Here is a 17993-nt window from a genome sequence, read left to right on the forward strand (position 1 = left end):
CAGAGTAGGAACAAACAGGTCTTTTTCCGAATGGCAGGCAGCGACCAGTGGGGTACCGCAGGGATCAGTGCTGGGACCCCAGCTATTCACAATATATATTAATGTTTTAGATGAGGGAACTAAATGTAATATCTCCAAATTTGTTGATGACACAAAGCTGGGTGGACTGTGAGCTGTGAGGAGGATGCAGAGATGCTTCAGGGTGATTTGGACAAGCTGAGTGAGTGGGCCAATGCATGGTAGATGCAGTATAATGTGGATAATTATGAGGTTATCCAGTTTGGTAGCAAAAACAGGAAGGCAGATTATTATCTGTATGGCTATAAATTGAGAGAGGGGAATGTGCAACGAGACTTGGGTGTCCTCGTATACCAGTTGCTGAAGGTAAGCATGCAGGTGCAGCAGGTGGTAAAGAAGGCAAATGGTATGTTGGCCTTCATAGCAAGAGGATTCGAGTATAGGAGCAGGGATGCCTTGTTGCAATTGTACAGGGCCTTGGTGAAACCACACCTGGAATATTGTGTGCGGTTTTGGCCTCCTTATCCGAGGTAGGATGTACTTGCTATGGAAGGAGCGCAGCGAAGGTTTACCAGACTGATTTCTGGGATGGCGGGACTGACATATGAGGAGCGATTGAGTCGGTTAGGATTATATCTGCTGGAATTCAGAAGAATGAGGGGGCATCTCATAGAGACCTATAAAATTCTAACAGGACTAGACAGGGTAGATGCAGGAAGGATGTTCCCGATTGTTGGGGGGAGGGGGGAGTCAAGAACCAGGGGTCACAGTCTGAGGATACAGGGTAGACCATTTAAGACTGAGATGAGGAGAAATTTCTTCACCCAGAGAGTGAGTCTGTGGAATTCGTTACCACAGAAAGCGGTTGAGGCCAAAACATTGTATGTTTTCAAGAAAGAGTTAGATATAGCTCTTGGGGGGAAAGGGATCAAAGGAAATGGGGAGAAAGCGGGAGCAGGCTAGTGAGTTAGATGACCAACCATGATCATAATGAATGGCGGAGTAGGCTTGAAGGGCCGAATGGCCTACTCCTCCTATTTACTATGTATGTTTATACCACAGCACCCACTCGACAGTGGAATTCCAAAAACTTTCCTCCATCTTTGGTTACTGGACACAGCAGACTTCTCCAAAAGTGGCTGGAGGCTTCCCTAAGGCTGTTTTACATGTTCTCTAAGATCTTGCATGACTTTCCATTCCTCTTTATATATGTTTCTCTCTCTTTAATCTGTAAATTCCATTGTTCTCTGTCTTTGGAAATTTACTTTTCCCATAATATAAAAATCTTTCATGTTGTCGATCCCTTTGGGAAAAATAAATACACTGCTTGGCCATGCTTATCTTGTTAGTTGTAAACTTGTTTCATCGCTTTGAAACCTAAACAACCCCTTCACGTATCTAAAAATGCAAATTTCATTCACACCCTACGCGCTAAGAGCTCATCCATGTATACTCATGAGCATTTCAAATGCCTTTTACCCCTAAGTTCTTATAATTTCAAGCTTGCAGTCCATCTGACTCTAATTCAGTTAAATCTCGCAGACAGAACCACCTACACTCACACCCATAAACTTACTTTATGATAAACCACAATAACATAATGAAAAAATGTTAGCTTCATGACGAGAGGAAAAGAGGCGGAGGGCTTTATAAGGGGACTAGCAGCTAATGATGGTTAGTCTTTTTTTTATTTAATCAAAACTGCAATTAGCCAAATCTAGATTCTACATTAACATGAGTAATGTATTAGACAACTGTGGTGTAGTTGACTGACTGCCAAAGGTTGCAGAGAGGTTGAAGATATTGAGAAGGGATAATGCTCCTTGGTCAGAGTCACTGAGGTTGTCACCTGTCACTTTGCTTAGGGCTGTTTTGGCACAGTGGAGGATTGGAAGCCTGATTGAAAGGGTGTTCTGGATTTGTGGGAATGAGGGCAAAGATTTGGGAGGCGAAAATACATTCAAGGACTTGGACAAGGACAAGAGGAACGGGCATTTGAGGATGAGGTGGATATTTACTAGGATGAAGGGATCAAGGATGGTAATTTGAGGAGGTGGTAAGGATGGCGGTTTTGAAAGGGAGCGGGATAACTAGAGGCCAAATGAATATTCCACTCCTTTTAATCTAAAGATGCAGAAAGTTTGCGATACCTGTGAAATAAGGCAGGGATTATCAGTCGGGTCAGTCACCCTCGAGGGATTCATGTAGTTTCAAGGGATCCACTAAAAATAACCAGAGAACATGGGTCTTGCGCAATCTACCTAGGTCCCTTTTGTTTTTCTCTCATGAAATTTTAAACCTGCACTTGAGCACCAAGATCATTTGATTCTACCAAAGGCCAGTTACCAAGTGTCACTGCCCACGCAGGTGTGAGAAGGCTTGCAGTTGTGACATGTTACTATATACCCCTCACCCAAGCCTTGATCTGGTGCTCAGCATCAATAACAAGTTTCACATTAAGTATTAAAACAAATAATAAATATACATGTTTAATTATATAACTCATTTTTATGCAGAAAAAATGTGTTACAGCGGGTGCCATGAAATTTCTATAAAACGTTGGGGGTGACGGGGCTAGAATCAAAAAAGGTACGAACCCCTGATATGAGAATTTCAGTAAACTGGCATTTGCTGCAGTCCAACAAAATAAAATCAAAGTGTTGATCATGTCAGGATACAGGGAACCATTTATAATGCCAACTAGCGTGGGGACCAGGAAAGGAGGCTGTGAGCCTAGCAGTTCAGTGGGAAATGGGTCAAGGCAGCAGGAGGTGGGCCTGGTGATGTACAACATGGGCTCAAAGGAGATGAGGGCAGATGTGACAGAATGCAGAGAGATTCGCAAGTTCGAGTTAGGGTTAAGGTGGGTGGGGCAGTGCATATGGAATAGTGGGTGTATTTGGCAGAGGAGAATGAGGCCCAATATTGCTTGATGTGGTTCAGCCAAATTTAGTGATGAGTCACGAAATCTTAAATTTGTTCAATGCTGCCTGTTGAACAACCCAATCCAGTTACATTACATGCAATTCAGGAAACCTCTTAAAAGTGCTGGTTTCTATTTCCATTTGTTTAATAATCTGGTCTGTTTTAATGTTGATGTACAAATTTCATATTCACTGCATGCTTAGAGGAAAATAGTGTGTAACTGATATGGGGAGATGCAATTGAAGTATTGTATGTCTGGGAGAATGATAAACTAATAGTTGCAGTCAACAAGTGGCTGTTGATTTGCTCACTTATGAGCAGGATTGTTTTTTGTTCCATTGACTTTGGCTGAAAAATCAAAACGTTTAGCTTTGTTAACAAATGTTCAGGAGATTGTGATTCTTTTATCCTTTTATATGCACTGCCTTGTAATGGGATTACAGTCTCATTTGCTTACAAGAAGTTAACATTTTTTTTCATTCACGGGGTGTGGCTGGGCCAGCGTTTATTGCCCATTCCTAGTTGCCCTTGAGAAGGTGGTGGTGGTGAGCTGCCTTGAGCTGCTGCAGCCCATGTGGTGTAAGTACACCCACAAAGCTTTTAGGAAGGGAGTTCCAGGATTTTGACCCAGCAACAGTGAAGGAACGGTGATATATTTCCAAGTCAGGATGGTGAGTGATTTGGAGGGGAACTTCCAAGTGTTGGTGTTCCCATCTATCTACTGCTCTTGTCCTTCTAGGTGGTAGTGCTCATGAGTTTGGAAGGTGCTGTCTAAGGAACCTTGGTGAATTCCTGCAGTGCATCTTGTCGATGGTACGCACTGCTGCTACTGTGTGTCGGTGGTAGCGGGAGTGAATGTTTGTGGATGTGGCGCCAATCAAGGGGACTGATTTGTCCTGGACGGTGTCCAGCTTCTAGTGTGTTGTGGGAGCTGCACTCATCCAGGCAAGTCGGAAGTATTTCATCACACTCCTGACTTGTGCTTTGTAGATGGTGGACAGTCTTTGGGGAGTCAGGAGGTGAGTTACTTGTTGCACGATTCCTAGCCTCTGACCTGCTCTTGTAGCCACCGTATTTATATGGCTGGTCCAGTTCAGTTTCTGGTCAGTGGTAACCCCCAGGATGTTGTTAGTGAGGGATTCAGTGATGGTAATGCCATTGAACATCAAGGGACTATGGTTGGATTCTCTCTTGTTGGAGATGGTCATTGCCTGTCACTTGTGTGGTGTGAATGTTACTTGCCACTTGTCAGCCCAAGCCTAGATATTGTCCAGGTCTTGCTGCGTTTGTACATGGCTTCAGTATCTGAGGAGTTGCGAATGGTACTGGACATTGTGCAATCATCAGCGAACATCCCCATTTCTGATCTTATGATGGGAGGAAGGTCATTGATGAAACAACTGAAGATGGCTGGGCCTAGGACACTACCCTGAGGAACTCCTGCAGTGATGTCCTGGAGCTGAGATGACTGCCAATAACCACAACCATCTCCCTTTGAGCTAGGTATGACTCCAACCAGCGGAGAGCTTTCCCCCAGATTCCCATTGACTCCAGTTTTGCTAGGGCTCCTTGATGCCGCACTCGGTCAAATGTTGCCTTGATGTCAAGGGCAGTCACTGTCACCTCACCTCGGGAGTTTAGCTCTTTTGTCCATGTTTGAACCAAGGCTGTAATGAGGTCAGGAGCTGAGTGGCCTAGGTGGAACCCAAACTGGGCATCAGTGAGCAGGTTATTGCTAAGCAAGTGCTGCTTGATAGCACTGTTGATGACCCCCTCCATTACTTTACTGACAATCGAGAGTAGACTGATGGGGCTGTAATTGGCTGGGTTGGATTTGTAATGCTTTTTGTGTACAGGACACACCTGGGCAATTTCCCACATAGCTGGGTAGACGCTAGTGTTGTAGCTGTACTGGAACAGCTTGGCTAGGGGCACGGCAAGTTCTGGAGCACAAGTCATCAGTACTTTTGCCGGAATATTGTCAGGGTCCATAGCCTTTGCAGTATCCAGTGCCTTCAGCTGTTTCTTGATATCACGTGGAATGAATCGAATTGGCTGAAGACTGACATCTGTGTTGCTGGGGACCTCTGGAGCAGGCTGAGATGGATCATCCACTTGGCACTTCTGGCTGAAGATTGTTGTGAATGCTTCAGCCTTATCTTTTGCACTGCTGTGCTGGGCTCCTCCATCATTGAGGATGGGGATATTTGTGGAGGCTCCTCCAGTGAGTTGTTTAATTGTCCACCACTATTCACAACTGGATGTGGCAGGACTGCAGAGCTTAGGTCTGATCTGTTGGTTGTGGGATTGCTTAACTCTGTCTATCACTTTCTGCTGTTTGGCATGCAAGTAGTCCTGTATTATAGCTTCATCAGGTTGACACTTCATTTTTAGATATGCCTGGTGCTGCTCCTGGCATGCCTTCCTGCACTCTTCATTGAACCAGGGTTGATCCCCTGGCTTGATGGTAATGGTAGAGTGGGGAATATGCTGGCCCATGAGGTTACAGATTGTGTTCAAGTGCAATTCTGCTGCTGCTGAAGGCCCACAGCGCTTCATGGATGCCTAGTCTTGAGTTGCTAGATCTGTTCAAAATCTATCCCATTTAGCACGGTGGTGGTGCTCCACAACACGATGAAGGATATCCTCAACGTGAAGGCAGGACTTTGTCTCCACAATGACTGTGCAGTGGTCACTCCTACCAATACTGTCATGGGCAGATGCATCTGCGGCAGGCAGTTTGGTGAGAATGAGGTCAAGTATAATTTTCCCTCTTGCTGGTTCCCTCAGCACCTACTGCAGACCCAGTCTAGCAGCTATGTCATTTAGGACTCAGCCAGCTCGGTCAGTAGCGGTGCTACTGAGCCACTCTTGGTGATGGGCATTGAAGTCCCCCACCCAGAGTACATTCTGTGCTCTTGCCACTTTCAGTGCTTCCTCCAAGTGATGTTCAACATGGAAGAGCATTGATTCATCAGCTGAGGGAGGGCGGTACATGGTAACCAGCAGGAGGTTTCCTTGCCCATGTTTGACCTGATGGCATGAGACTTCATAGGGTCCGGAGCTGATGTTGAAGACTGTCAGGGCAACTCCCTCCTGACTGTATATGACTGTGCCACCACCTCTGCTGAGTCTGTCCTGCCAGTGGGACATGCCCAGTGATGGTGAAGTCTGGGACATGATCTGTAAGATATGGTTCTGTGAGGCTGACTATGTCAGGCTGTTGCTTGACTAGTCTGTGAAACAGCTCTCCCAATTTTGGCACTAGCCCCCAGAGGTTAGTAAGGAGGACTTTGCAGGGTGGACAGCGTTGCAATTGCTATTATCGCCGGTGCCTAGGTCGATGCCGGGTGGTCCAATCCGGTTTCATTCCTTTTTGTGACTTTGTAGCAACTTGTTACAACTGAGTGGCCTGCTAGGGATTGTTGCACAGATCTCCAAGCCTCTAGCAAATGCTGACATTTCTGCATACTACATCAGCACCTTCAATTTTGACCATACACTGGTAAAAGTCTGTCTTTTCTGTATATATTTTTGTGGCCTGTATATGGTGCCAATTTGCTTAAAAACAATGGACATGATGAGATATCAATGAATAGAGGAAGGTGGAAGATTCAGAGGGCATTTAAGAGTCAACCACATTGCTGTGGGTTTGGAGTCACATGTAGACCAGACCAGGTAAGAACGACAGATTTCCTTCCCTAAAGGGGCATTAGTGAATCAGATGGGTTTTTACAACAATGGTCATCATTAGACTTTAATTCCACCATCTGCCATGATGGGATTCGAACCCAGGTCCCCAGAGTGTCACCCTGAGTCTCTGGATTACTAGTCCAGCAACAATACCACTACACCATGCCAAGCATCTGCACAGCTGAGTGAATAAATGTTCCTTTATATGGCATTTTAGGATTGATATTTTTTGTGAAATTTCTGTCTCAAAGATCAGCACCTAAGATTGGGTTAAAGTATTTGATACTTCATTTTGGTCTATCAGTTTTCCCTCATCCTTTTGAATAAGGAATGAATCAGTCAGTAATAGTAATTGCTCTAATCTCGGGAAAAGCACAAGATAGTGATTCTAATAGATTTTGGTCTCTTCTGATCTCTTCCATTTCGGATTTTAGATTTCAGAGATTTGGAACACTATTCTGGGTCTATCTTTATGCTACCTTGAGTACAAATCTAACATTTGATGCTGCTGATGTTGAGACTTCTACATGTAAAAAAAAGTTAACTGTTTAGTGGTTTGTTAACTCAACTGTCAAGGGTAACTCCCTCAACTATCTAACTGTCACTTGCTGACGTGCAAAGGTGACAATGCTGTGTATCATTTCTTAACAAACGCTGGAGTTGAGAACAAATGCTGGAGTTGAGATCACAGGTTATTTCCAGGTTTTAGTTTGGTGGAGATGCCATCTGAATGTTAGATTAATGCAGTAGTTATAATTATTATCAATGTGATGTGATATGTTGATGTCAATTGTTTGATCTAACTATGTTTGCTTCTCTGCAAATCCTGATGCTTTTTAATCTGTCTCTTCAGATGAATGTGGGATTGTTGCACAGATCTCCGAGCCTCTCGCAAATGCTGACATTTCTGCATACTACATCAGCACCTTCAATTTTGACCATGCGCTGGTAAAAGTCTCTCTTTTCTGTATATATTTTTGTGGCCTGTTATATATGATGCCAATTTGCTTAAAAACAATGGTCATGATGAGATACCAATGAATAGAGGAAGGTGGAAGATGTTTTTGTGAAAAGCAGCATGTGGAACTTAATCTTTTTGTTTTGTAATTTATTTAGTACCCAGATTGTAATTTCTTTCACCGTTTCTTCTCGCCAGTGGGCTGTGTACTTGCTGCTGGCTGTGGTAAAGGAACCTTTTGTTTGAGGGAGGCTTGACTCTGTCTCTCCATGAGAAAGCTGAAAACACATTATAAAGACTAAGGGAGGGATTTTCTGGCCCCGACTGCCGCTGGGATTGCCTGGTCTCGCCAAAAGTCCACTGACTTTTGGCTGGGCTGCTGAGTCTCCTGGGGTGGGTCCCGCCACAATGGGGCTGGAAAATCCTGGCCCAAGTACCAGCCATTGGATGATGTAGGTTTAGGTCATCGTGGAAGGATGAGACTCTGAGCTGCTGCAAAAAAAATGTATTCACAAAACATGTGGAGAACAAAGTTCTTGGGATGTGGGGGAGGAGGGTGAGTAAGAGGCAAAGGCTAAAATCTTAACTACTCAATATATCCTTCCCCACCGTCCTCCCATCATATATCTGTCATTTATGTTTGTTTAATATCTGTGATAACACTATCCTGGAACAACCAAATAACAGTGAGTAAATCCTCTATGAATTTTCTCAACTTCCCTATAAATGATGCTCTGCCAATGCAATGCAACAATACAACCATCTCATATTATATAGAATGTAGTTCATGTAACAAAATCTCATAAGATATCTAATGGGTTTTAACCTTGTGAAAATGCGTTTGCTAATTCTTAAATTTCAGTAAGGTGCCTGTTTTTATGATGATGAATTGGGGCACGTCTAAACTCTTTTTCTGGCTTAGCATTCCGAGGCGTGTTGCACTATCTCCAACCCCATGTGCAAGATTCAGGGCCAAGCTGTTAGGAGGATTTGTGGGAAAAAGGGTCAGTAGTTGTGGAGTGCGAAGATTCCAGCTTACCCGGCCTTACCTTGTCACTGTGAACCTTGCAAGGGAATCGCCCTTGAGGAGTTACAGCAATAACAATATCTGAATGTATAAAACATAAAAATAACTGACAGGAAAAAACATTTGGTCCATAAAGCTTGTTCAACAGAAGCGTGATATCTGAAGCATCAAAAAAAATTAATACAATACAGAAGGCTGAAAAAAACTAACCAGTTATTTCTCCATATCCTGCATTTTTTCCTTTCTTGTAATATATTTATCCAATTCACTCTTGAAACTTATTGTGAATCTGCCTCTATCACCTTTTCAGGCGGTGCATTCCACATAACTTATTGTGTACAGCATTTTTTCCTGATGTCGCCTTTGATTCTTTTGCCATTCACCTCAAATCTGTTCTTGAACAGATATCGGAACAAGAGTAGGCCATTTAGCGCCTTGAGCCTGTTTTGCCATTTCAGTCAGCTCACAGCTGACCTGTGATAAAATTGCATTTTCCTGCCTTTGCCCAATATCTCTTTAAAATTTTGTTAACTAAAGATTTTAAATCTGAAATTAATAGATCTAACAATTTGCCTAGCATTAATTGCCATTTGCTTAATAGAGTTCCAAACTTCTCCCACCCTTTTGTGTCCTAACTTTGCTCCTGAAAGGCCCTGTCCTCTAGTCTTTGATTCCTCAGTCAACATCTCGATCATATCTCCCTATAATCTTCTCTTCTCGAAGGACAGCAACTCACCGATGCTCCTTCAGCAGCACCTTCCTGCAACCTTTACCACCTAAAAGGACAAGGGCAGCAGATGTATGGGAACACCATCACCTGCAAGTTCCCCTCCAAGCCATACGCCATCCTGACTTGGAACTATATCGCCGTTCCTCCACTGTTGCAGGGTCACAATCCTGGAACTCCCTCCCTAACAGCACTGTGGATGTACCTACACCACATGGACTGCAGTGCCTCAAGAAGGCGGCTCACCACCACCTCCTCAAGGGCAAATGGGCATGGGCAATAAATGCTGGCTGGCCTAGCCAGCGATGACATCTCTTGAAGGAAGAAAATAAAAAGTAACCCCAGTTTTTTTAATCTCCATGTATTTAAAGTTTTTCACTTCTGGTACCTTTCTAGTACATCTCCTATGTACCCACCCTAATGCCTTGACTAAAGTGTAGTGCCCAGAATTGGACAAAATAGTCCTGCTGAGACCTAACCAGTGGTGTAGAAAAAGAAATTGTATGAATTTCATGTTTTTGTATTCTGTCTCTCTAAAGCCAAGGATCTTGTTTACTTTTTAACTTTTCTCTCTACCAGCTTCAAACGCTATGGGCAGAATTTTGCCCTTGGCATGCGGGATTGGTGGGGGTGGTTGGGAAGCCACCCGCGATGGACAGCGCACTGCGATTTCACGCTGGCGGGCCAATTAAGGCCCGCCCAGCGTGATACGCGAGCAGCAGCACTGAGCGCTGCCTGTGCAGGTGGGTTGGGGGAGTGAGCGTGGTGGGGTCAAGCAGGTCTAGCATGAACTTTGCACATGCACGCGAGAGCGCGCAGCATCATCTCCCTGAGGCACGAAGCTGCCTTAGGGAGATGAAGTAATATTTTTTTAAATAATAAAGAGCAGAAAAATGTAATGAAATGTGTCCCCTCGTGACTCTGTCACATGAGCAGGGACATGTTTTTCATTAAAAAATAAAGTCCTTACGTTATTTGTATTTGCTTTTGGAAACCTCATCACGCCCGTGGATGAGGTTTCCAAAAAAATGCAAAGGCCACTTGGTCTTTTCGGCTGCCCGCCAACCGTTTGGTTGAACGGGCAGTGAAAAGTTAAAGTCAATTGGTAACTTAGTGGCCTTAACAGGCCTCTTAATTGTCAGGGGGCACGCTGCCGGCTCTGGCACACGCCTGCCGACCAAACTATCGCGCGACTGCGCGTTGACGTCGGCATTCTCGGCGATGTCATCATGTCATTTCACACTCTGTCGGGTTAGGTGCGCGAGCATCCACCTTGCTAAAACTTCTGACCTATGTATGTACACCCTTGGGTCTGTCTGTCCCTAATACCCCCATTAAAATTGTACCATTTAGCTAGCATCCCCTCTCCTTATTCTTTTCAAAATGAATCACTTCACACTTGCCTGCATAATATCTCATCTGCTGTGTATCTGCCCATTTCATTAATACATCTATGTCCTGAAGTTTGTTACTATCTTCCTCACTGTTTATTATATTTTCGACTAAACTTTTTGATTTAGGTTATTAATGTGCCTCAAAAGGAGCAGTGATCCCAACACTGACTCCTAAGAAACACCACTGCACCTTTCCAGCGTTCTGAAAAGAAACTGTTCACCATTACCATAAGACCATAAGACAGAGGAGCAGAAATTAGGCCATTCGGCCCATTGAGTCTGTTCCGCCATTCAATCATGGTTGATAAGTTTCTCAACCCCATTCTCCCACCTTCTCCCCGTAACCTTTGATCCCCTTACCAATCAAGATCCTATCTATCTCGGTCTTAAATACATTCAATGACCTGGCCTCCACAGCCTTCTGTGGCAATGAATTCCATAGATTCACCACTCTCTGGCTAAAGAAGTTTCTCCTCATCTCTGTTCTAAAAGGTCTTCCCTTTACTCTGAGGCTGTGCCCTCGGGTCCTAGTCTCTCCTACTAAAGGAAACATCTTCCCCACGTCCACTTTATCCAGGCCTTTCAGTATTCTGTAAGTTTCAATCAGATCTCCCCCTCATCCTTCTAAACGCCATCGAGTATAGACCCAGAGTCCTCAAATGTTCCTCATATGTTAAGCCTTTCATTCCTGGGATCGTTCTCGTGAACCTCCTCTGGACCCTCTCCAGGGCCAGAACGTCCTTCCTGAGATACGGGGCCCAAAATTGCTCACAATATTCTAAATGTGGTCTGACCAGAGCCTTATAAAGCCTCAGCGGAACATCCCGGCTTTTATATTCTAGTCCTCTCGAAATAAATGCCAACATTGCATTTGCCTTCCTAACTACCGACTCAACCTGCAAGTTAACCTTAAGAGACCTGGACCAGGACTCCCAAGTCCTTTTGCACTCCAGATTTCTGAATTCTCTCCCCATTTAGAAAATAGTCTATGTCTCTATTCTTCCTACCAAATTGCATGACCTCACACTTCCCCACATTGTATTCCATCTGCCACTTCTTTGCCCACTCTCCTAACCAAATCCTTCTGCAGCCTCCCCGCCTCCTCAATACTAACTGTCCCTCCACTTATCTTTGTACCATCTGCAAACTTAGCCAGGATGCCCTCAGTTCCTTCATCTAGATCATTAATGTATAAAGTGAAAAATTGTGGTCCCAACACTGATCCCTGCGGAACTCCACTAGTCACTGGCTGCCATCCTAAGAAGGACCCCCTTATCCCCACTCTCTGCCTCCTGCCAGACAGCCAATCTTCTATCCATGCTAGTACTTTGCCTCTAACACCATGGCTCTTATCTTACTGAGCAGCCTCCTGTGCGGCACCTTGTCAAAGGCCTTCTGGAAGTCCAAGTAGATAACATCCATTGGCTCTCCTTTGTCTAACCTACTCATTACCTCACCTCCTCAAAGAATTCTAACAGGTTTGTCAGGCATGACCTCCCCTTGATGAAACCATGCTGACTTTGCCCTATTTTACCATGCACTTCCAAGTATTCTGAAATCTCATCCTTAATAATGGATTCTAAAATCTTACCAACGACCGAGGTCAGGCTAATTGGCCTGTAATTTCCCGTCTTTTGCCTCAGTCCCTCCTTAAACAGTGGGGTTACATTAGCGATTTTCCAGTCCTCTGGGACCCTCCCTGACTCCAGTGATTCCTGAAAGATCACCACTAATGCCTCCATTATCTCTTCAGCTATCTCCTTCAGAACTCTGGGGTGTAATCCATCTGGTCCAGGTGATTTATCCACCTTCAGACCTTTCAGTTTTCCTAGCACCTTCTCCTTGGTAATGGCCACCATACTCACCTCTGCCCCCTGACTCTCTTGAACTTTGTAGATGTTCCTTGTGTCTTCCACCGTGAAGACTGACGCAAAGTACCTATTCAGTTCCTCCGCTATTTCTTTGTTCCCCGCTACTACTTCTCCAGTGTCATTTTCCAGCGGTCCAATGTCCACTTTTGCCTCTCTCTTACCCTTTACATATCTAAAAAAACTCTTGCAATCTTCTTTTATATTACTGGCTAGTTTACCCTCATATTTAGTCTTCTCCCTCCTTATTTCTTTTTTAGTTGTCCTCTGTTGGTCTTTGTAGGCTTCCCAATCCCCTGGTTTCCCACTGCTCTTCGCCGCATTGTATGCTTTCTCTTTAGCTTTTATGCTGTCCCTGACTTCCCTTGTCAGCCATTTGCCTTGTCCTCCTTTTAGTATGCTTCTTCTTCCTAGGGATGAATTTTTGCTGTGTCTCCCAAATTACTCCCAGAAACTCCTGCCATTGCTGTTCCACTGTCTTTCCCGCTAGGCTCATCTCCCAGTCAATTCTGGCCAGCTCCTCCCTCATGCCTCTGTAGTTGCCTTTATTCAACTGTAATACCGTTACATCTGATTCCAGCTTTTTCCTCTCAAATTGCAGGGTAAATTCTATCATATTATGGTCACTTCCTCCTAAGAGTTCCTTCACCTTAAGCTCCCTTATCAAATCTGCCTCATTACATATCACTAAATCGAATTGCCTGTTCCCTCGTGGGCTCCATCACAAGCTGCTCCAAAAAGCCATCTCGGAGACATTCCACAAATTCCTTTTCTTGGGATCCACTACCAACCTGGTTTTCCCAGTCTATCTGCATATTGAAATCCCCCCATGATCACTGTAACCTTGCCTTTCTTACACGCCTTTTCTATCTCCTGGTGTATCTTGTGCCCCACATCCTGACTACTGTTCAGAGGCCTGTACATAACTCCCATTATGGTTTTTTGACCTTTGCGGTTCCTCAACTCTACCCACGCAGATTCTACATCATCTGACCCTGCGTCATTTCTTGCTATCGATTTAATTTCATTCCTTACTAACAAAGCAACCCCACCCCCTCTGCCAACCTGCCTATCTTTTCGATAGGAGGTATATCCTTGGATATTTAGCTCCCAGTCCTGATCCCTTTGCAGCCATGTCTCCGTGATGCCCACCACATCATACCTGCCAATTTCAATCTGCGCCACAAGCTCATTTATCTTATTTCGTATACTGCGTGCATTCAGATACAACACCTTCAGTCCTGTATTTCCCGTCCCCTTTCTCATTGTCGTCCCTTTATCTGATGTGTTTGAAGTTAGATTCCTAGCCTTTTCCAAACACTTTGTCCTATTTTGTGTTCTGGGGACTTTATTAGCCTCTCCTGGGCTCTCCTTTCTTTTCAGTTTTTTTCATAATTTTCCATGAAGTTGAATCCACCCCCCTACACGCTAACCTGCTGCTTTGTTTCCCATTAGTCATACTTCTTGGAGTTTTACCCTTCCCTCCCCCCCTACTTTCTACCTTAAAGTCCTTGTTGACCACCCTATTTACCCTTTTCGTTAGAACATTGGTCCCAGATCGGTTCAGGTGGAGACCGTCCCAACGGTACAGATCCCTCCTGTTCCAATACTGATGCCAGTGCCCCACGAAATGGAACCCCTCTTTCCCGCACCACTCCTTTAGCCATGTATTTACTTCCCTTATTCTCGCGTCCCTATGCCAATTTGCACGTGGCTCGGGTAGTAATCCGGAGATTATAACCCTTGAGGACCTGTTCTTTAATTTAGTTCCTAGTTCCTGATAATCCCCAAACAGTCCCTCTTTCCTAGTCTTACCTATGTTATTTGTCCCGACGTGGACCACAACAACTGGATCCTCCCCTTCCCTCTCCAATATCCTTTCAAGCCGGTCAGAGATGTCCCTCACCCTGGCACCGGGCAGGCAATATACCATGCAGGAGTCTCGATCCTGCTTACAAAGGATGCTATCAATTCCCATAATTATAGAATCCCCTACAGCTACCACTTGTCTTTTTGCTCCCCCCCTCTTGAGTGGCCTCCTGTGCCACGGTGCCGTGGTTAGCTGGCTCATCCTCCCTACAGCCCTCTTCCTCATCCACACAGGGAGCAAGTACCTCGTGCCTGTTGGACAAGGTCAAGAGCTGAGGCTCCTCTGTTTCTGAACACAGGATCTCTCTACCTGCCTCACTTGCAGTCACACCCTGCTGACCCTGACCACTGATCGAACTTGAGGTACTTAATCTACCGGGTGTGACTGCCTCCTGAAACAAAGCGTCCAGGTAACTCTTCCCCCTCCCGGATGTGCCGCAGTGTCTGGAGCTCGGACTCCAGCCTCATCAATTCTGAGCTGGAGTTCCTCCAGCAACCAACACTTGCTGCAGATGTGGTCACTGCGGCTCGCAATGGGATCTGCCAGCTCCCACATCATACAGCTACAGCACGTCACCTACCCAGCCATCTCGACTTAGATAATTAATTTAGTAATTAGCTTTGCAGTGTTTTATTTTTTCAAATTTGGTGCAGATTTCCTACCAACCAATCAGGTCACAGCTTTCCTGTGATGTCACTTTTTCAGTTTTGGCATCAGTTACTCTGTGCCCCGAGGTCACCGCTCCGGTGCTCCTCCCTCCGATTCTGCTCCCTGGAGACAAGGCCGCGAATCCCCGAGGTAAGCTAGATTTATACTCACTGCTCCGGTGCTCCTCCCTCCGAGTCTGCTCCCAGGATTTACTCACCAATTAGCTGCTTTTTCTTTAAAATCCACTTTCAGAAGAGTGTCCCTCGCAGGTCTGATGTACTCCTGAAGGCACTGCCTCTTCCTCTTTTTTTTTTAGGTTTGAGGAGTAGGGAGGCATGGAAACACTACATTAATGTAATGTTTGGGGCTATTCCGTTCTTTGACAGTGGGTCCTCCTCGATTCCCTCCTGAGTCACAGTGGCTGCGGTGACTGCTCCCAGAATGCTTCAGTCACTTCTCACCAGCGCCCTCTGTTGGATGCTCTTCCTCCTGTTGAGTGCAAGAGTCCTTCTCCTCGATTCCCTCCTGAGTCCCGGTGGCTGTGGTGACTTCTCCCAGAATGCTTCAGTCACTTCTCACCAGCGCCCTCTGTTGGATCTACTCTCTGCATTCTGTCCCTCATCCAGTTTCCCATCCACCTTTAATCCCACGGGCTTCCACTTTGTTAATAGGTCTATTGTGTGATACTTTATCAAATGTCTTTTGAAAGGCCACATACACAATAATGATCACACTATCCTCATCAACCCTCTGTTACTTCATCAAAAACATCTTCATGGTTAGTTTAGATGCTCTGTAACCTTGAGCCGTGTAAACTGCTGGTGGGGGTGTTGGGGTGGAGGGATTTGGGTGGAAGCAAAGACTTGTTTAAGATCTAACCTAATCCAATCTTTGCATAACTTCTAAACATGACTCTTGTACCTACCAATAGGAACACACTGCTTTTATACACTTTAGTCAGATAACCCCTGAATGTACACAACCCTAGAGTGAACAGAACCAACTTCCTAAGTCTCATTTATATTCATTTGTAGTACTGCCTTTTAATGTTTTGGAAACAAAATTTCATAGTACTTCAGTAGCATGAAGAATAAAATTGAATGCTGATGCAAAAAAGAAGTCATAAGGTGGTGTGGCCAGAAATTTGGTCAAAGAGACAGGGTTTAAAGGAGGAAAGAGAAGTAGAGGCGCAAAAAAGTTCAGTCGAGGAGTTCCAGAGCACGGGGAAGACTGGCACTAATAATAAAAATGCGGTTGGAGTGAAGAAGAAAGCCATACATTTTTGATTGTAAACATATTTTTAAAAATTAGTACTCCTACATCGGTTTGAGCCAGGTGATTCAGCAGATGAGGAACAGTCACAATATGGGGTTTTGCTTGGGAAGATGTATCTTTATAAAAGCATTTAAAATTTGCTATATTTTTGTTTAGCCAGATTAGTTAATTTACTATTTTCTCTTTTCCCCTCAGGTGCCTGAAGAAGATATTGATAGTGTTATCACTATGCTGCAGAAACGTCAGAATGGTGAAAGATAGCAAAGATCATCTGACTTTATATTTACAATGACTTCATCCATCAAGTTGATGTGTAAACTTTGAAGACCAGGAATTACCATTTCCCAAAAGCCCATGCTGTCAGCATAAGGCACACATTTAGACTAATGGTTTTCTACAATATTTAGTAGTTAAGCAGTTCACTTAGAATAAGGTTAGCTAATTTTCTTCAGGAAATTCAGTTAAATTCTGTTTACTACTTCAATGATTGAACCCTTGCACACAGCCATGAAAATTTGCATTACTGTTTTGCACTTAATGCCTTCAATATGTGAAAGACCTGCAAAAGTGCCCCATTTGCTTCTTAAGATTAAACTGGATATAGTGTGTGAAATAGCTTTAAAATGCTATGTAATGCAGGTAAGCTGGGCCATGAACCTTGAAATGTTTTTTTTTTTAAACAAGCCTCCTATCTGGGGACTTCTTGAATCTAAGCCTGAGAAAAATGAAGAAGGCTGGGGAGGGGGGATAGTGGTTGTGGGGAGGTTTATAGCTTTATTCAACCCTCTCTGATATGTTATTGGAATTCGTTTCTGGATGAATTTTTAGCCTGATTGTATGGCTGTAATGAACCATATTCTTTAATTTTCCATGAAAGTCTTATTTAATTCTACTTGGTTTCTAAGTATTTTAATATACTGCACTTATAATCCTCCAAGGTCTGTATTTAAGTGGTGCTGCTACTCTTCCACTACAATGAGCTTCCTTTATTTCAGGAGGCCAAAAAAGAGGAGATCGAGGAGTGTGGAATAAGAAAGCTGTCATCTTGCAGTTTTTATTCATGAAACATTTGACAGGTGCTTTAGTTGCACAGCAACCAGTGTGTGCTGACCTTAGAAGTTAATTATTTTATTATTAGGAACTGAAGCCCTGTAGCTGTGAAGTTAATTGCTGGATAGGCTTCTGGTTGCTAGCTGTAAACTTGTTTTTTGTGATGAAGTGTTATTAAAATAATTAATTTACAAAATAAGTGTGTGTGCTTTCTTTATAAAAGGCAACCAGATCAGAAAATGGCAAAGTGCAACACTGAAGATAACAGTAGCTAAATGTGCTGAATATTTTCATTGTTGAATGCTCCTTAATCTAGTCATTGATCCTTTTCTTTCCACTTCTTGCCCCAGCTTTTTCTCTCCTCCTCCTACACCCATCTTTTTCTCCTGTTTTCTGATGTGTGCCCCTCCCCCTCAAAAACTGGCTCACTTTTAAGTGACTTCGTCTGTGAGTCTTGTGTAGTAGTTGCCAGGATATTCAAGAAAAGCAATCATGGATGATTTTATTCCACTTACCAATAATAATGTCCCCTGGCTATGA

At 44.1% G+C, this 17993-nt stretch overlaps 1 protein-coding gene across 4 annotated transcripts in view; it reads left to right on the forward strand.

Annotated features, from left to right (window-relative positions):
- LOC144687758 (cytosolic arginine sensor for mTORC1 subunit 2-like) overlaps positions 1-17660 on the forward strand; it is a 128260-nt gene extending 110600 nt beyond the window's left edge. For all 4 annotated transcript variants that reach the window (XM_078554240.1, XM_078554242.1, XM_078554238.1 and 1 more), the window contains 2 exons: positions 7490-7584; positions 16599-17660. In XM_078554240.1, the coding sequence (XP_078410366.1) occupies positions 7490-7584; positions 16599-16664 (161 nt within the window). In that variant the 3' untranslated portion in view covers positions 16665-17660. The remainder of the gene's footprint in view (positions 1-7489; positions 7585-16598) is intronic.
- Positions 17661-17993: the final 333 nt, after the last annotated feature.

The sequence above is a fragment of the Cetorhinus maximus genome, chromosome 12, assembly GCF_964194155.1.
Source record: "Cetorhinus maximus chromosome 12, sCetMax3.hap1.1, whole genome shotgun sequence".
NCBI lineage: Eukaryota > Metazoa > Chordata > Chondrichthyes > Lamniformes > Cetorhinidae > Cetorhinus > Cetorhinus maximus.